At 44.1% G+C, this 17038-nt stretch overlaps 1 protein-coding gene across 1 annotated transcript in view; it reads left to right on the plus strand.

Annotated features, from left to right (window-relative positions):
* Positions 1 to 16495, plus strand: part of LOC308286189 (RPA-related protein RADX-like) — a gene marked incomplete at both ends in the record, with an annotated part of 28464 nt that extends 11969 nt beyond the window's left edge. The window contains 9 exons of the mRNA XM_080727149.1: positions 1483 to 1602; positions 5321 to 5416; positions 5967 to 6137; positions 6846 to 6988; positions 8977 to 9086; positions 11480 to 11574; positions 12042 to 12281; positions 14411 to 14590; positions 16362 to 16495. Of these exons, the coding sequence (XP_080583275.1) occupies positions 1483 to 1602; positions 5321 to 5416; positions 5967 to 6137; positions 6846 to 6988; positions 8977 to 9086; positions 11480 to 11574; positions 12042 to 12281; positions 14411 to 14590; positions 16362 to 16495 (1289 nt within the window). The remainder of the gene's footprint in view (positions 1 to 1482; positions 1603 to 5320; positions 5417 to 5966; positions 6138 to 6845; positions 6989 to 8976; positions 9087 to 11479; positions 11575 to 12041; positions 12282 to 14410; positions 14591 to 16361) is intronic.
* Between the last annotated feature and the right edge of the window lie 543 nt (positions 16496 to 17038).

Below are 17038 nucleotides of genomic sequence, written 5' to 3' on the forward strand. Positions count from 1 at the left end.
AAAGGGAGCGAGGGTGAGAACTGGGTTCATGTTTACAGAGTGGAGAGAGTGAGAGAGACCAGGGCTAAAGGGAGCGAAGGTAAGAACTGGCTTCATGTTTACACCTCTTTAGAGAGTGAGGGAGACCAAGGCTAAAGGGAACGAGGGTAAGAACTGGGTTCATGTTTACAGAGTGGAGAGTGAGAGAGACCAGGGCTAAAGGGAGCGAAGGTAAGAACTGGCTTCATGTTTACACCTCTTTAGAGAGTGAGAGAGACCAAGGCTAAAGGGAGCGAGGGTGAGAACTGGGTTCATGTTTACAGAGTGGAGCAGGTTTAGCAGGTGTCAGGCACACCCTAGAGCTGCGTCTCAAGTCCTTAAATTAGATCCTATTTCCTAGTTCCTATTTCCTTGCTTGTATGTTAGTCAAGCAAGGAAATAGGAAAGAAGTGTAGGAAATAGGATCTAATTTAAGGACTTGACTCAGCTTAGGTGCGGTTGGCAAAAGGGCCTTTCTGTGTGGAGTTTGCATGTTCTCCTCGTATCTCCTAGGGTAGATACCCTCACAAAAACATGCTGTACTGCCTCCCCCTGGCCAGCCGGGGCTCCCCAGGCATGGCAGAGGGAGAACAGAAACCAGGACTGGGTGAAAAAATGGGTTACAAAGTTGTGGGATAAAAATTATATATAATTATATAAAAAAAAGATAAGCTATTTTCACTACTTCTTAAACATTTCTTTTTCTAATTGGCTACACCAAGGAGGGAATATATGTGCGGGAGACCAGATAGTCTGTGTACAAAACGCATACGCGTGCGTAAAAAATAGAAACGATCCTATTTTTAGGGAATGCGTATCCGTGGTTCGCGCTATCCGTGAGCCTGGTGTATCCGGCTGAATTGAGGTACATTGAATCTATCCAAAACGCGCATACGCGTGCACGCCCCGCATACGCTCGCATACGCACTGACACGCGTAAAAAGGCTTGGTTTGCCCGGCCGTTAGATATTGCTTTTATTTATTAACACTTACGTTGCAATCAATAAATCTCCTTAAAAGTCCAAGATGCCATGGTCTCCATAGACTTCCATGTAATTCATAGTGCACGCCCATGCCTAGAACATGCACCACGTGTGTGCACGCTGTTCACAGCTTTCAAACTAAAAAATCTGCTTGGAAATCCGTTCAGGCATTCATGATATAGCAGCCATTATGTTTTCTTCAGATGGCTGCCATGTTTGAAAGAATGGGTTGGTATGGGGGTTAAACATGCAATTTCGCGATCGCGATCATGTCTATTACATTTCTGGAGGTCCAAAAAACTTTTTTTCTTTAAAAACGGCCCAAACTCGGGAAACTCAGGGTTGGCACCAGTCCTGTTAATGAAATTACTTGGGACAATTATTTTTTATTCATTATTATTATTATTAATGAAAATCTTAGCTTTTTAGGGAATTGTTTTTTGAAAATGTTTTGACATAAAATGGATGTGTTTGTTTTCAGGTCCAGATAAATTCTGGACTTACCGCTGGGTCCACATGGTGGACGGGACGTCCCAGGACCCGTTCATCCTCCAGCTGTTCTCCCCCTCTCGCCCCGACGTCTACACTGCCATCAGTCCAAGTACGTTACTCTGACCTCACAGCACTGTTCATCAGTCCAAGTACGTAACGCTGACCTTACAGCACTGTTCATTCTGACAGCACATTCTGATAGTGTGATGTCACATAGTCTTTTGAATACAATTCCGGTTAGTTTAACCCATTTAGGCCTAGGATTATTGACTACTTTAACCATTGAAAAATAGCAGATATACAAGCTCACAGTGCGCCGCGCTGCGAGCTTGTAGATCTGTTATTTTTGAAAAAAACAGATTTTTCTTTGCAAGTCTTTGAATATATCTATTTAAAAGCGAACATTTGTAAATCAAATATTTGCTTCTGGGGGGTCCCTGGAACAACATATTTTTAAGGTTAAAGGTTATTTTTAAGGTTAAAGCATACAATAATGGTTAAAGTGGTTAAAATCTAACGCGACCCGGGCGTGTTCCAGGTATTTGAGAGTTAACCCTCTAAGGCCCACGGTTGTAATATTACAACGTTTGTATTTTATCCAAAAAAAGGTTTAAATCATTTTATTTTAGCTCCCCCTACCACCTAAACACCACCATTGGATTCTATTGTTTAGTATTACAATGCCATTGGCCACAATATTTGCATATAAATACCCCCCACAGGGGCTGACATTCACACCCGCCACACCCGCTGAAATTCCAGAGTTTTGACGAACAACATCTCACTTTTTCATGGAAGCTATACCTCACAAAAACATAAGTAAAATGCCTGTACTATTTTTTTTGGTGATCATTAGAATGTCTAGAACATGTACATATGTTATTATTGTGAAAAATATCCCCCATATGTAAATTAGAGCATGATTTATGATTTTTGATTTATGGCTATAAAATCTTACAAAAACATTTTTTTGAAAAAAACATTACATTTTCCTCTGATTAAGACTCCTACAACACCATCTGATTTTTTTAAATTTTTTATTTCAAGTATTTCTTAATGCGGGCCTTAGAGGTTAATTAAGTCATGATTTGACACCTGGAATGTTTTACTTTTAGTAATCCTTGGGTCAATTATATAAATCTACAGTTGCTTTTTGTCGACTAAAATGTATTTTTGGCAGTGCCGTGATGCCATCGAAATGGCTGATCTTCGATGGCATCAGCCATGCACGCACCCACCCATGATGACATGAATTAGTTCTACTGGATCTCCTCTCCACTAATCCAGTGGTTCTCAACATGTGGGTCGGGACCCCCAGGGGGCGTTCCCAAATTATTTTTGGGGAGTCACCAGATGATTAGCTTAATGCAGTGTTTCTCAAATGGGGGTACGTGTACCCGGAGATACTGCAGGGGGTACTAAAACCCCCCCCCCCAAAAAAAAAAAAAAAAAAATAAATAATAGAAGTAGGCCTATAAATCACTGTTATGTTTAATGATGACACTTGGAGAAACGTGTTGTGAGCCTGATAGTTGCTAACCCAAATTATGGTACCAGGCAACTGCATGTGTTTGAATGATGTTTGAATGTAAGTTATTGACATGAAAACTGGACTGAAATGTCATGGCCACAGTGTTGAAAATAAATCTGTTCAGGAGGCACCGTTTGAAACTCTTACTCCCTTTATTATTTGTTATGGTTTTGTGGTTTTAATAGCAGTTGTATAAGGAAAATGTTGTCGGGTAAAGGGGGTACTTAGATTCAAAAATCTGGGAAAGGGGGTACTCAAGCCAAAAAAGATTGAGAAACACTGGCTTAATGTGCAACATTGTATACTCAATCAACAGTAAACAAGCCAACAGTCAGTTTAAGTGTATATGTATATTTCTAAAATGACAATTTAGGGACTTTTTAATACATCTAAAATGACAAATTAAACATTGGCCAAATTGTGAAATATTAGAGGCAGAAATTGTGAAAATAGCAGATCTACATGCTCACAACGCCTCGCAACGCGAGGCGTTGTGAGCATGTAGATCTGCTATTTTCACAATTGAACCGTTTTACAAAATTCCTCAACTCTTAGTGCTCGTCAGTGTGGGGGGGTCCCCAGTTAAAATATGATTATTTCGGGGGTCACGGCCTGAAACGGTTGAGAACCACTGGCAAACACTACCTGTCTTTGGGCATTGCGTGTAGGAGTAAGCAACTTGTTATTGAGCTGAATTATTGTTATATAGTCCTGGAAATCGGGTTAAATACCATGAGAAATGTCGCTGTTTACCATGTTCATGAAGCTTTCCCGGAAGAGAAAGATCCCATGATTGGCCGCTAGTTGCGCTGTTTTCCCCCCGCGAGGTACCAAAAAGACTTTTTCTCCACTGGACCCCATTCATTTTCCTCTTTGATTTTCTAACCTTAATAAACATCGTCATAAATACTTTATGGTTCCTGTCGCTAGTGAAAAACTGCCTTTCAATTACCATGATATGCGTTTTGTACAAATATGGTCCCATTTATGTTAAAATTGATGATAAAGTTGCGGGGGCGTGGCCAACTAAGCTGATACCAGCCGGCTGTGTTCTTCTTCGTGTGCTGTATTTCGGGAGGCTCCGACCACATTCTCCCACTTATCCCTGCGGTTGCACGTGACCGTTGGCAGCCAATAGCTTTCCTTATGATTCCTGGGGTACCATTCAAACAATGATGGCGACACCCATACAAGGGACAAAAAAGCGTCATTTTCGCCGCATAGAAACCAATGGCTTCGCGCCATACATATTTATTTTACAGTCTATGGTTCTATGGGTTTGTCGCTCTGACATCATGCTCTGATGTCACTCTTCAGGGGAACCACTCTTAACAGAATGGGTTTGTCGCTCTGACATCACATTCTGCTCTGGCTTGATGTCCCTTTTATTCCCATATATGTTATGCCCATATATGTTATGCCCATATATAGTCGACAATTTGATGTCCGAACATGCCCATATATGGGTATTCCCAGATCACACTTGCAAATGAATTATGTCCTTGTCCGTTTTATGCCCATATATGGAGATCTCTGTCCCGATGTCATCAGTATCAAGGGCATATCTGGGAATGTCCATATTTGGTAATGCCCATAATATGGGCATGTTCTGACATCACATTGTTGACTATCATGCAGGAATCTCCATATATGGGTTACTGGTCCGATATATGTATATCACTGGGTCAAGAATTGGCGCGACCTCGCCCATGTCGCCCTGAGGCATCTTACGTAAGGGATAAGGAATGGCTCCTTGGTGAATGACTATATATATAACAGATCGACAGCCTGATCAGGCCGAAGGGATGTTATATATCGTCATTCACCAAGGAGCCATTCATTATCCCGCTTATTATCCGGCTACTAAATAAAATTAATAATTTGACTCGAAACTAAAAACAAAACAAATTATTTCCTTGTTTACAGACGGCTGGAAGTGTTCCACAAGTGTTGCGCTGGGCGTCCCCCCAGCGCGACACGGTCGCCTTGGAAAACAAGGAAGTGCTTTTTAGATATCATAGAATCCATTTTCTGATACTACGTCGTCTATTTCTCGCTTAAAATATATTTTTTAAACATTCTTGAGAGCAACGTTTAGTCGTAAATGTCGCTGTGTGTTTGTTTACATGGCTGACATGTTGGATCCGGCACAAGATTCACACAGTGCAGCTTGACTGCAGCAGGTGCTCTGAGTCTGTTATCCAGAAATAACAGACTGCTGATTTCAGCAACCGACCAATCAGAATCAAGCATTCAAACAAGCCGGGTAATAATAGTGTGTTGTTTACTCTTGCAGTGACGTATGCAGTCTGCACCCAGATGAGGATGGTCCAGGTACCAGGTTCACTGCCCTTCCTCACCAGCTCCTCTGAAACAGAGGTCTTCGTCACCGGTAAGTAAAACTGTCGTGATTTAACACAAACAGAAGGACAAAAAGATAACTAGATAAGATATCACCATAATGAGGTATGTGTGTCCGCACCAGGTATGGGACGATATGAAAACGCCACGCGTTGTGAGCTTGTAGATCTGCTAATTTTTGGCAAATGTTCCGCCCCAAGATAATGGATTTTGATTATCGTGATAATATCGTTTTGTGGGGGCTGTTTTTACCCCCAGGAATGTTTTTCATTCCAAGCAAATCCTTGCAATGGATTCAGAATCATTAAAAACTCCTAGACATTTTGACAACTTTATACTTTAGAACATAAAGTGCGGTAACAGAACATTGATAGTGGACATAGTCAATCTACAAGCTCACAACGTGTCGCAACGTGTAGACGCTTGTAGATCGGCTAGTTCCAGTTTTCCACTATTTAAAAAAAAATGAACATTTGGAATGGAAACGATTATGGCTATTATGACAAAAATAATTGCGATTATGTCAAATAATTGCCATTAGACGATTATTTAATAACTGTGTAGTATATTTCCTCCAACAGGTGGACATAAAGGCCAGCCTTACACGTCAGACGAGAAGGTCAAGCAGTTCCTGCAGTGGACGAAGACCCTCAAGGACGTTCGTGTCCTGCTGGACAGGTGCATGCTGGGAGGTCACTACAGCTACCCTCACCCTCCACTCACCTTCCCCCAGCCAGGGGCCAGAGGCTCAGGTTAGCACAGACATAGATTATCCCATTGTGTTGTCGTTTAAGGGGAGCACACACTGGACGCGGGCGGCTGCGCAGCGTCGCGTCGCGGTATCGACGCACGTGAAGTGCCGCGCGGTAACCCAAACCCGGATGCGGCGGGCTGCCACACAGCAAATCCATTTCCCTCGGTGGCGAGAACCATAGGAGAACATGTTCACCGCGCGGCAACGCTGCAAAAATAGAACAGCGGCGTATCGGCGCGGCAGGCAAGGCGGCAGACCCGCGGCTGCGCGGTCTGACGCCGCCGGTGTGGGTTAGTTCATTGAAAATAATGGGGTTGTATGTTTTGACTCGCTGCTTCCGCGCCGCCTCCGCGTCCAATGTGTGTTCCCCTTAAATGATGTTTCTTATTTTGCAGTGTTTATTGCTGTTTTATTTCTTTATGTATGTGTTTTAGCTTATGTAGTGTATTAGCTTTTTTTTTTTTTTTTTTTACAACAAGGGTTCATATTTAGAAAAGAAAAAAAGAGTGTTCTCAGAAAGGGAATACATACAGGTAATTGCTCATAACAACCACACCAGGGGGTCTAATGAAGTACTGTCATCCTCCTAGACACATGAAAACCAGAAAAAGTACAAAACTATGGCACCACCTCTTTTAAAGCATAAAATAATGTTTAAAGTAGTACTGCGTTCCGTATATTAAAGAGTTCTATTGTCTCCTTCCAGCTGGGGTCCCTCTTGTATCTGCTTCTGAGCTGAAGGCAGAGCTGGACTCTCTCCAGTACAGAGAACACCGGAGAGTGGCCGTGCAAGGACACGTTGTGGCGGTCAAGTACCTGACCTGTCCACAGAACTCTGACCACCACCAGGTATTGTGGACATTTACTGTACAGTTGTGCTCGAAGTTCGGGAGTTCCTATCACACAGATATATGTAGATCAGGGCATACGAGCGGAGTGGAGCGCGAGCGGTGCGGGGAGCGGAGCGAGTGGTTTTTTTAGTTGAACGTGAGCGAGCGACTTTTATAATGGGTCTGAGCGACGACCCTCCTACGCTCCGAGCCGATCCTGTTGGGGCCGCGCGCCGCATGTTTCCAACAAAACTGGCGAGAGGACAGCTCTCCAAGTCTCCATCAAAGCCGAGGCTCACGTTACCGCAGCCATTTGTGTTGAGAACACACTGGCAAAGGAGAAAGTGTTTCGGACATGGTAGCAAACTCCTTTTTTGACTCTGATTGACGACCCTGAGCGGAGCGTGGTGCGAGCGCGGAGCGAGAGATGCGAAAATCAAGTTGAGCGACGGAGCGGCGGGGAGCGGAGCGGCCCGGTGGCCGACCAGAGCAACGAGCGAGTGGGACAAGAGCCCTCTGGAGCGCGGAGCGGCTTTTGTCACCACTCCACTCTGCTCATGTGCTCTGATGTAGATATGTTGTTTTTTATTCATGGTACATACCGGTATGGACGCAATTCGTACATCAGCTTGTGTGTGTGATCATTGGATGTTGTCTCAATAACAAGCAGGTGGTCAGACTGGTCACAAGTCAAGACGGCCTTACCTTAGAAAAAGTAAAGTCGATGCCGAAGGCCGGGTTTTCAACAACAATTGGACTGTTAAGTATTTACTGTATTTACTGAAGTCAGAGGTGAAGCTGTGTGTTTAGTTTGCAGGGAGCACATCTAGTGGGGAGCACTGCCTTTTGGCCCGGCCCTCCACAATATTTTCTGTTGTTCATGTGGCCCCATGAAAAACATAATTGCCGATCACTGCTATAGTGGCGTTTTGATGTTGGAGTACCTTGAGGTCCCTTGGGATGTGACGATAATCGCTATTATCATTTATTGTGATAATGGTATTGTGGAGATTACATTTATCCATTACCACTTAAACCCTAGTTGGTAAAACTGACCTGTAAATAGCGTTTTTTTCCCCCCACTCTCTACCAAATCTCTTTGCCCAAAAAATTGCCGATCTACAAGCTCACAATGTTTTGCGACACATTGTGAGCTTGTAGATCTGCTATTTGTTGGCAAAAATGTTTTTATCACGATAATATCGTAAATCGCAATTCTTTTGGTGACAATAATCGTGATATGAAATGTTCACATCGTCCCATCCCTGGAGGCCCTCTAAAGCCCTTTTTGGACTGCAGCTTTAGCACCACACCACACCACACCACACTACACCACACCACACTACACTACACTACACCACCCCACACCACACCCACACCCACACCCACACCACCCCACACCACACTACACCACACCACACTACACCACACCACACTACACTACACTACACCACATCACATCACATCACACTACACCACACCACACCATAAAAATATCTACATTTTCCATTACACAAAAGTACCCCTATCGGTAAGAAACAAATTGACCCTTTTAACTGTGATTATAATACAATATACATTTGTATTACAACTATCCTAAATTATAATACACTATAATGAATTATAACTGTGATTATAATACACTATAAAGTATTAATGTATTACTATGATAATTATAATACACTATAATAGATTATAATAGTGGTTATAACACAATAGAATCTATTATCATTTATTACAACTATATCCTGGTGGTCTAAATGAAAAGTCAGTGAGTGATCAGTCATTATGAAGTGTTTGGCCCTGTTTGGCCTAGCTCAGACCTACTCTGGAATGGATACTTTTAGTACCACGTTTAGTACCACTTTCACACCACTCTACCCAGGTCCTTGTAGTGGGAAAACCTGGCACAAGTGGGCTGTGTGGAGTGGTGTGGTGTTGGGCCAGTGGAAAAGGGGCTTAAGGGTCTCGGACCCTCTGTGTATGAAGGCATCTTGTTGTCTCCAGGTGCCAGGCCGGTCAGGAGGGGCGTCGCCCCCCACACAGGGTGGTCAGAGGACCGAGGAGGAGCCCCCGAACCACGACGTCTCGGCGAAAAGACGAAAACTTCAGCGCAGGTCAGTATCACCTGGATTAACACCCAAGGGGCCAAACTCGTTCAGTAACGAGATAAGGCCACTGGAGGTCGCTGTGCCAAAACTCCTTGTCTCGTTGAGAAACGAGACAAGGGGTTAACTGTGCAACGTGCAGCTGCGCGCATGTTGTGTTGTCTGTGAAAGACCCTGGTCCATACGTCATATTGACTTCCATTCTAGGCTGAAACATAAAAACAGCTTTAGCTATGAATAAGGTGCAAAGAACGCCAGGGAAGCAGAGATCTGCCTGTTTTCACGGCGACACTTTACCGCGATGGTCGGCCCCGGTTTGGATTTTAGTTTCGCGAGCGTTTGTAAACAAATGGATTATCTTTCTCAATCGTCAGTGGACACTCACGTCCACACGTACGAAGCTTCCGAGGCTCTTCAAAATTAAAGCGTAAGTGAACGACGGCAGCAGCAACAGCTAGAAATGTAAGAAACCTTGGCTTCCCATGTGTTAAAGTTCTAAAGTTCTCGCCACGACCAGGGCTTCATTTGTGCATGAAATGAAATCTGAGTTACCAAGTTACGACCGCTCCGCAAATGACGTAATTTAAAGGCCCTCAACTCAAATGTATTTATATAGCACATGACAAGTCAACCAAAATGCTGTACAAGCTAAAACAAAAAGCAACAATGCCGTAAAAAAAACAATAGCATACAGTAGAATAAGCACATACAGACAAACATTAGCATAAATGAGGGAAATAGAGATGTGCCGATTGATCGGTGAGTGATCGTGATCGGCTGATAATGCCTCTATTGGCTTTGATCAGTATCGGCTTTGCCGTTCTACAAGCTAGATTAGCTATTTATACAATATTTATCTGTGGGACTGAATGTAACCTCAAGTTGAATTGGATACTGAAGGACCTCAGCCTGCAATCTCCTGATGTTTATACTTATTACACAATGTCAATGTTTTGTAAGAAGAATCATTAAATATATAAATGCTGCTACAGTAAGACAATTAGAAGAATTTAAGGATTTGACGCTGTGATCGGGAATATCGGTAATGGCAGATACTGATTCTAGTTGATCGGTGATCGGTATCGGCCCCAAAAATCGTGAATCGGAGCATCTCTAGAGGGAAATCAAGCGTCACTACAAGCCAAGGAGAAGAAATGTGTTTTTAACAGGGATTTAAAAATAGCTATCGACTCTGATATATTATTCCAGAGCCAAGGGGCAGCCAATTGGGAAGCGGACAGGGAGCCAGTGGAGTGAGGCTAAAGCCCCTGATACACGTAGCAATTTTTTCATCAATAGCAACCAGCAACGACCAGAGGCGTCAATTGGGTATGGCTAGGTGGGTATGGCAGTTGCAATTACTTCTTTAAATGTACTTCCTAAAATTTATGTTATGCGGTCAGGTTTAGGCTAGGCTCAGGGAATTGGACGCCCCTGCCATGCACAGTCCTCCATCGGCACCGTTGGAGGTGCGTCAGGCCCAGCAGGTATAACATCATCCTGTAAGAAATAATTTTGCGTGCCTGTTGATAAGTAAGGTATGGCAACATGACTGGTGTCTTGCACACGTGTGAAGGCACAAAAAGATGTATACAATGACGCTGCCAATGGCCATACCCAATTGACGCCTCTGGTCTTTGCTGGTTGATATTGATGAAAACATTGCTACGTGTATCAGGGGCTTTAGACTGAAGGGTGATGGTGGCGCTTCTTGCCGGTGAGGAGGCGGGGCTGCAGCATTTTGGATCAACTGTAGGCGTCTTGAGTAATGATTGATCCATGCCGACCATACAGGCAGTTACAGTAGTCCAATCTGGAGGAAATAAAGGCCTGGATGACCTTCTCAAGGTCATTGCGGGGTAGGCACGGTGGATTCTTTTTAATTTCACCCCCTAGAAATGTATTTTAATCGTGTGGTGGGGGGCCCAGACCGCGTCCACTAAGTAGAGTAAGCTTTCAACTGTCCAATGATACCTTTGGTTTGGTGAGGGGCGAAACAGTTTATGTTCTTTTCGGACCAGACGGCGGGGTTTTCCGTTTTTTTGCCCAGGAATACGGAGGTAGAGGAACATAGCGTTAGGGAGAACTCCACTAACACTATGGACCAGAGGCCTAATAGTGAAAGGCAACCTCATTCTCCCTAGTCCCGCCTAGTCCCGGCTGTGATTGGCTGGCTACACCCCACAGAGGTTAAGTTTAGGGTTAGGGGTCGAGTTTGGTTGTCAAAAAGATAACATGTAGAAATAGCGACACGCTCACAACCAACCTAACCTCAAAAGGACTTCAGCCAATCACACGCTGGCAGGGTGGGGTTTGGGAGAATGGAGTTGCCTATCGCTATAATGCGGACCAGAGCTACAGTGAGTCCATCCGGTGGTTCTATAACTCTGTTCTATTTGCAGCCACAGCATGGAGGGTGAGGAGCAGGAGGAGAGGTGGTTTGATGCCCGTGGATCTCCAAGCCCATCAGCAGCTGACCTGCAGGTTGACCCAGGAGGTTAGTGACCCCTGACCTCTGCTGTCAGTATTTATGAAGCACATTGAACATAAGTAATACAGTACAAGACTGCAAGACTCCCTAAATCGGGAGATAGATGTAAAAGTCTGCCTGATGGTGGCGGTAAATGGGACAGATCCATGTTGATGACATTACTGTATACTGTGTACCGATTTGAGTGATTTTAGGGCAAAATTTGTAGGAGCAGTGTCCAAAAATGTGTTTTGCAAGAATCGGCCTCATGGTGGCACTAGAAGAGGCAGATAGCAGATCTACATGCTCACAACGCCTCGCAAATCTGCTATTATCACAATGTTTGCCTTCTTGCCAGTCCTGTCGAATATTCTACTATTCCAATACTTTGAGGTCGAATAATTCGAATACTAAAAATCACTATTCGTGAATGCCTGTGTGTGTGTGTGTGTGTGTGTGTGTGTGTGTGTGTATATGGGTGTCTCTTTGTACAGAAGGTGGTGGTGGGCCGTCGTGGCAGAGTGCGTCGTGGCCGCGGCTCAGAGCAGAGCTGAGGGACCACCTCCACAGAGGGGGGCTTTTCCCTGACAGCATCACACAGAGATTCAACGTCAACGACAAGGACCTGCTGCTGCACTGGACCAACCTGCAGCCTGCACACTGGAGCCCCGGGCAGCCAGCCCTCTTCACATCCAATGTGGACTGTCCTGGATACTACCAGGTCACCATACTAGGTAATATTATACTTATTTTTTTTTTTTAACCCCCAAAGACCTGGAACGTGCCCGAGTTGCGTTAGATTCTAACCACTTTAACCTTTATTTCATGCTTTAACTATTGAGAAATAGCAAATATACAAGCTCACAGTGCATCACCAAGTGCCGCACTGCGAGCTTGTAGATCTGCTATCGTGAAAATGTGTGCAAGTCTTTGAATATCTTTGACCCGACTTCTAAATCCTTCTTCTAAATCAGTGGTTCTCAAACTCAAGGACCCCCAAAATTAAATGTATTTGGCCGCGGACCCCCATCTCTAAATATGTTGTTCCAAGAATTTGTTTTGAAAAATATATATTGAAAAATGTGCACACATTTTCACGATTTTTCAAAAATATTTTTTCAATAGTTAAAGCATTAAATAATTCTAGGCCTAAATGGGTCATTGTCAGGCATCTGTTTTTCAATTTTTGTTTTATTTAAATTTTGAACTAGGGCTGTCACGATATGACATTTTACATGACGATTAATTGTCACTCAAATAATTGGCGATTAACGATTTAATTGTGTTTTTGTCGCTGATAATTACATTTCTGTTTGGCTTTTAGGCTTTGAAGTTGTACATGGTAGATATGACACATAACCTAAATATACAAAGAAATTACTGACATATTTGACAACTTACTACTTAAAAAATAACTTTGATAGTGGAAATAGCCGATCTACAAGCTCACAACGCGTCGCGATGCGACGCGTTGTGCGCTTGTAGATCTGCTATTTCCACTATTTCGGACATTTTTCAACATTCACGATTATGACGATTATGACAAAATAATTGCGATAATGTCAAATAATCACGATTAGACGATTATGTAATAATTGTGACAGCCCTATATTGAACACCCTTTACTTCTGTGTGTGCAGATTTGACAAATATTAAACCAATAAGATAACGATAAAAAAAGCACTTCTGACTCCTCAAACTATCGGTCAAACTCCAACTCAGGTCTTTCTAATCATTCTAATCAATGATGGACAAGACAACTGTCTCCACATTCACTGGTCAAAAGCCTCCACTCGTTACAGTGATGATAATATACGGACACATTAAAGTATCTGACAATGTAGAAAGTCACCATAACAACTTTGACGAGGCAGTATTGTTTTCTCATTATGAATAAACAAAGATTACATTTCTGTTTGGCTTTTAGGTTTCGTAAAAATAAAATTAAAAAACGGTGCACAAGGCAGATATACAAATAACTTTATACTAAAACAAACATTTGTTGAGCTGGATAATAGTGACAGGCCTAACCAGGAGTGCCTTTCACAGTGTTTAACTTGGGTGTGTTTAGTATGAGATGACATATCACTGTTCCGTAGGGCATTAACCAACAAGTCGACTCAGTCGACTTCATTACACAAGTCGACTCCCACCAGACAGAGTCGAAAGTCAAAGTTGGAAAAAAATAAAATCCTTTGTATTTTTTACTATCATTATTTTTGCTCCATGTGTGCTCCATTAGGATTGCTTATTGTCAAGGACAGAATCGATCCAATATTACAGTGGTTCTCAACCTTTTCAGCCCGCAACCCCCAGAATAATAATATTTTAACTGGGGACCCCCACCCTGACGAGCACTAAGAATTGCGGCGTTACATTTTGTATAACACGATTCTATATACTTAAAAACGTTATGTTGGTTTGTTTACAGTTGAGTGAGAAAACAATGTTTCACATTATGTTAATCATCTGGGGACCCCCCAGAATAATTGGGGGGTTGTGTGTGATGATGTCATCAAACGATAAAGTCGACTTTATTATGGTAAACTTTTTACTGAGTCGAGTCAACTTTCAAAAATCACGAGTCGTTAATGCCCTACTGTTTGTGTGTGTGTGTGTGTGTGTGTGTGTGTGTGTGTGTGTGTGTGTGTGTGTGTGTGTGTGTGTGTGTGTGTGTGTGTGTGTGTGTGTGTGTGTGTGTGTGTGTGTGTGTGTGTGTGTGTGTGTGTGTGTGTGTGTGTGCGTGCGTGCGTGCGTGCGTGCGTGCGTGCGTGCGTGCGTGCGTGCGTGCGTGCGTGCGTGCGTGCGTGCGTGCGTGCGTGCGTGCGTGCGTGCGTGCGTGCGTGCGTGCGTGTTTGAGCAGGGCTGAACCAGGACATCGCCATCGACGCTGCTTTCCTTCCTGTGGTGAGTGGCGAGGACCCCCGAGCTGTGGGGATGCCCCGGGACCCCCAGGACCCCCCCCAGCCCAACACCCTGCTGTCCGGCCTCATGTCCGGCTTCCTGCGCCCTCCGGGTGACCCCGGGACCCCTCCTCACCCAGGTACACACTGCCCTTCCAGGAAGTAGCGTCATCCAGGAAAAGATTTGGCGGTGCCATGGTTTTGTACTTTTTCAGTTTTCCATGTGTCTAGGAGGTTGACAGTACTTCATTAGACCCCCTGGTGTGGTTGATATGAGCAATTATGCATCCCCTTTGTATTTGGGTTTTTCCCTGGAGGCTGACACCTTGTGGGTCAAAAGTGCCGGTCCAAAAACACAGATACTTATTACATCACAGAATCAACCCCCTAATTACCATTCACCCAACACAAATGGGTGTGGCTAACTTCAGCTGGGTCACCACCCACCATGACAACCAGGCATACTAACCCCCCGGCTCCACCGGGCGCGTCGAGCGTCGCGTCAACGTTGGGAATGCTCCCGTTTTAATCAATGAAGGGAGCTCCACTGGCGACGGCGACGTCAACGTCGGACGCTCCGGTGACGGCGTCCAAACTCAAAAATTGCCCCGGTTCAATTTTTTGACGGCGTCCACAACGTCAGGTCATATATAAATTATGATTAAATGTAATTGCATTGCATATTTAAATGTATATACGTGCCTTTCTGCTGTTGGATATCCATTCACGTCATTCACAAGGGTGACTAGATGTCCCAAAATTCCTAGCATATTTTTTATAGTGCTCTTCCCACTTGATAAAATTATGTAGGCTAATCACAACAGGCTAGGAAACAACTTTCTCAATTCTTCCTCCTAAAAACAGGCCAGCAGTGAGTGACCGAGTCTGAACCCTATGGTCTGAACACTAGGCTATTATCGTGGCTGCGCTGGTGCACCGAAAATAGCCAATCTACAAGCTCACAGACAGTCACAAAACAGCATGATGACAGATTCATGCACGCCACGTGTTGTGAGCTTGTAGATCTGCTACTTTTTCCCGGCACTTTACACAGCATAAATTATTATAATTAGGCTTATATAACACTACAGTTGATAATGCGAATATCCTATGATCTTTGATTGAAATATCAACACATTCACGTTCAGTGGAGCCAGTCGGACGGCAACGTGTCTGCGTCAATGACGCCGTCAAGACGCAGAGCAACGCGACGCAGCCAGTGGAGCCCTGGGGTAATGAACTGGTGGGTGTGGCCACATAAAAACATTATTTTAACTCTTTCTGTACACTTTTTTGGAAAATAAAATCTTCCTCCTCGTATAATCATAATACCTGATAATCATGTTTTAGAGGGTGAAAAAATCATGACACCCCATCTTTAATTTAGGCAGGGCGTGATGACATTGTTTGCTTGTCCTGTTGTCCAGGACAAGTTATAAATCTTTCCGGACAAGTTCATTAAAAATGTATTTGTCTGTTGGACAAGTGGCTCTTGGTTTCACTTTTTTCTGTGACGCTCCTGGCAGCTTAGTGCTGTATTTTAACCACTTTAACCATTATTTTGTGCTTTAACTATTGAGAAATAGCAGATATACAAGCGTGCTGCGAGCTTGTAGATCTGCTATTTTTGAAAAAATTGTGAAAATGTGTGCAAGTCTTTGAATATCTTTGACCCGACTTATACATCCTTCCTCTAAATCAGTGGCTCTCAAACTTAAGGACCCCCAAAATTACATGTATTTGTCTGCAGGCCACTATCTCTAAATATGTTGTTCCAGGGACCCCCCCCCCCCCCCCCCTATTTTTCAATAGTTAGTTAAATAATTCTAGGCCTAAATGGCTTTATTATTACCCTTATTATTATTATTATTATTATTACCCGAATTATTTGTCTTTTTTTCCCCCCTGCAGAGGACATCGTGTCGACAGCAGAGGACCTGAAAGAGGCCCCCCTGGTGTGGGTGCTGGACGTGTGTTTCCTGGGTGCTGATAGGCTGGAGGTCCTAATCAGCAGGGTGCACAGGGTGACACCCACTGGGTGCTGATCAGCAGGGTGCACAGGGTGACACCCACTGGGTGCTGATCAGCAGGGTGCACAGGGTGACACCCACTGGGTGCTGAGCCACCAGGTGTCCTCAGAACACCACTTCATAAGACAAGACATTTAGACAGCTCATCAACACAGGGTGCACAGAGTGACACCCAACGGGTGTTGAGCTGGACTTCAACAACGATAACATTAATATTGTGTATTATGTGCTGAGCTGTTCCAGAGGAGAACGGCCGGCGTCAGCGATTTGATCTCGCCGCGAAGCGGAAGTGCTTCTATGCCCACTGCGGGGCCCTCATGAACCATCGTTTACTAGGCTGTTTACAGAGAGAGAGAGAGGGTACCATGCCCACTGCGGGGCCCTCAAGAACCATCGTTTACTAGGCTGTTTACAGAGAGAGAGAGAGGGTACCATGCCCACTGCGGGGCCCTCAAGAACCATCGTTTACTAGGCTGTTTACAGAGAGAGAGAGAGGGTACCATGCCCACTGCGGGGCCCTCAAGAACCATCGTTTACTAGGCTGTTTACAGAGAGAGA

The sequence above is a fragment of the Nannobrachium achirus genome (assembly GCF_963921795.1).
Source record: "Nannobrachium achirus genome assembly, chromosome: 5".
NCBI classification, from domain to species: Eukaryota; Metazoa; Chordata; class Actinopteri; order Myctophiformes; family Myctophidae; genus Nannobrachium; species Nannobrachium achirus.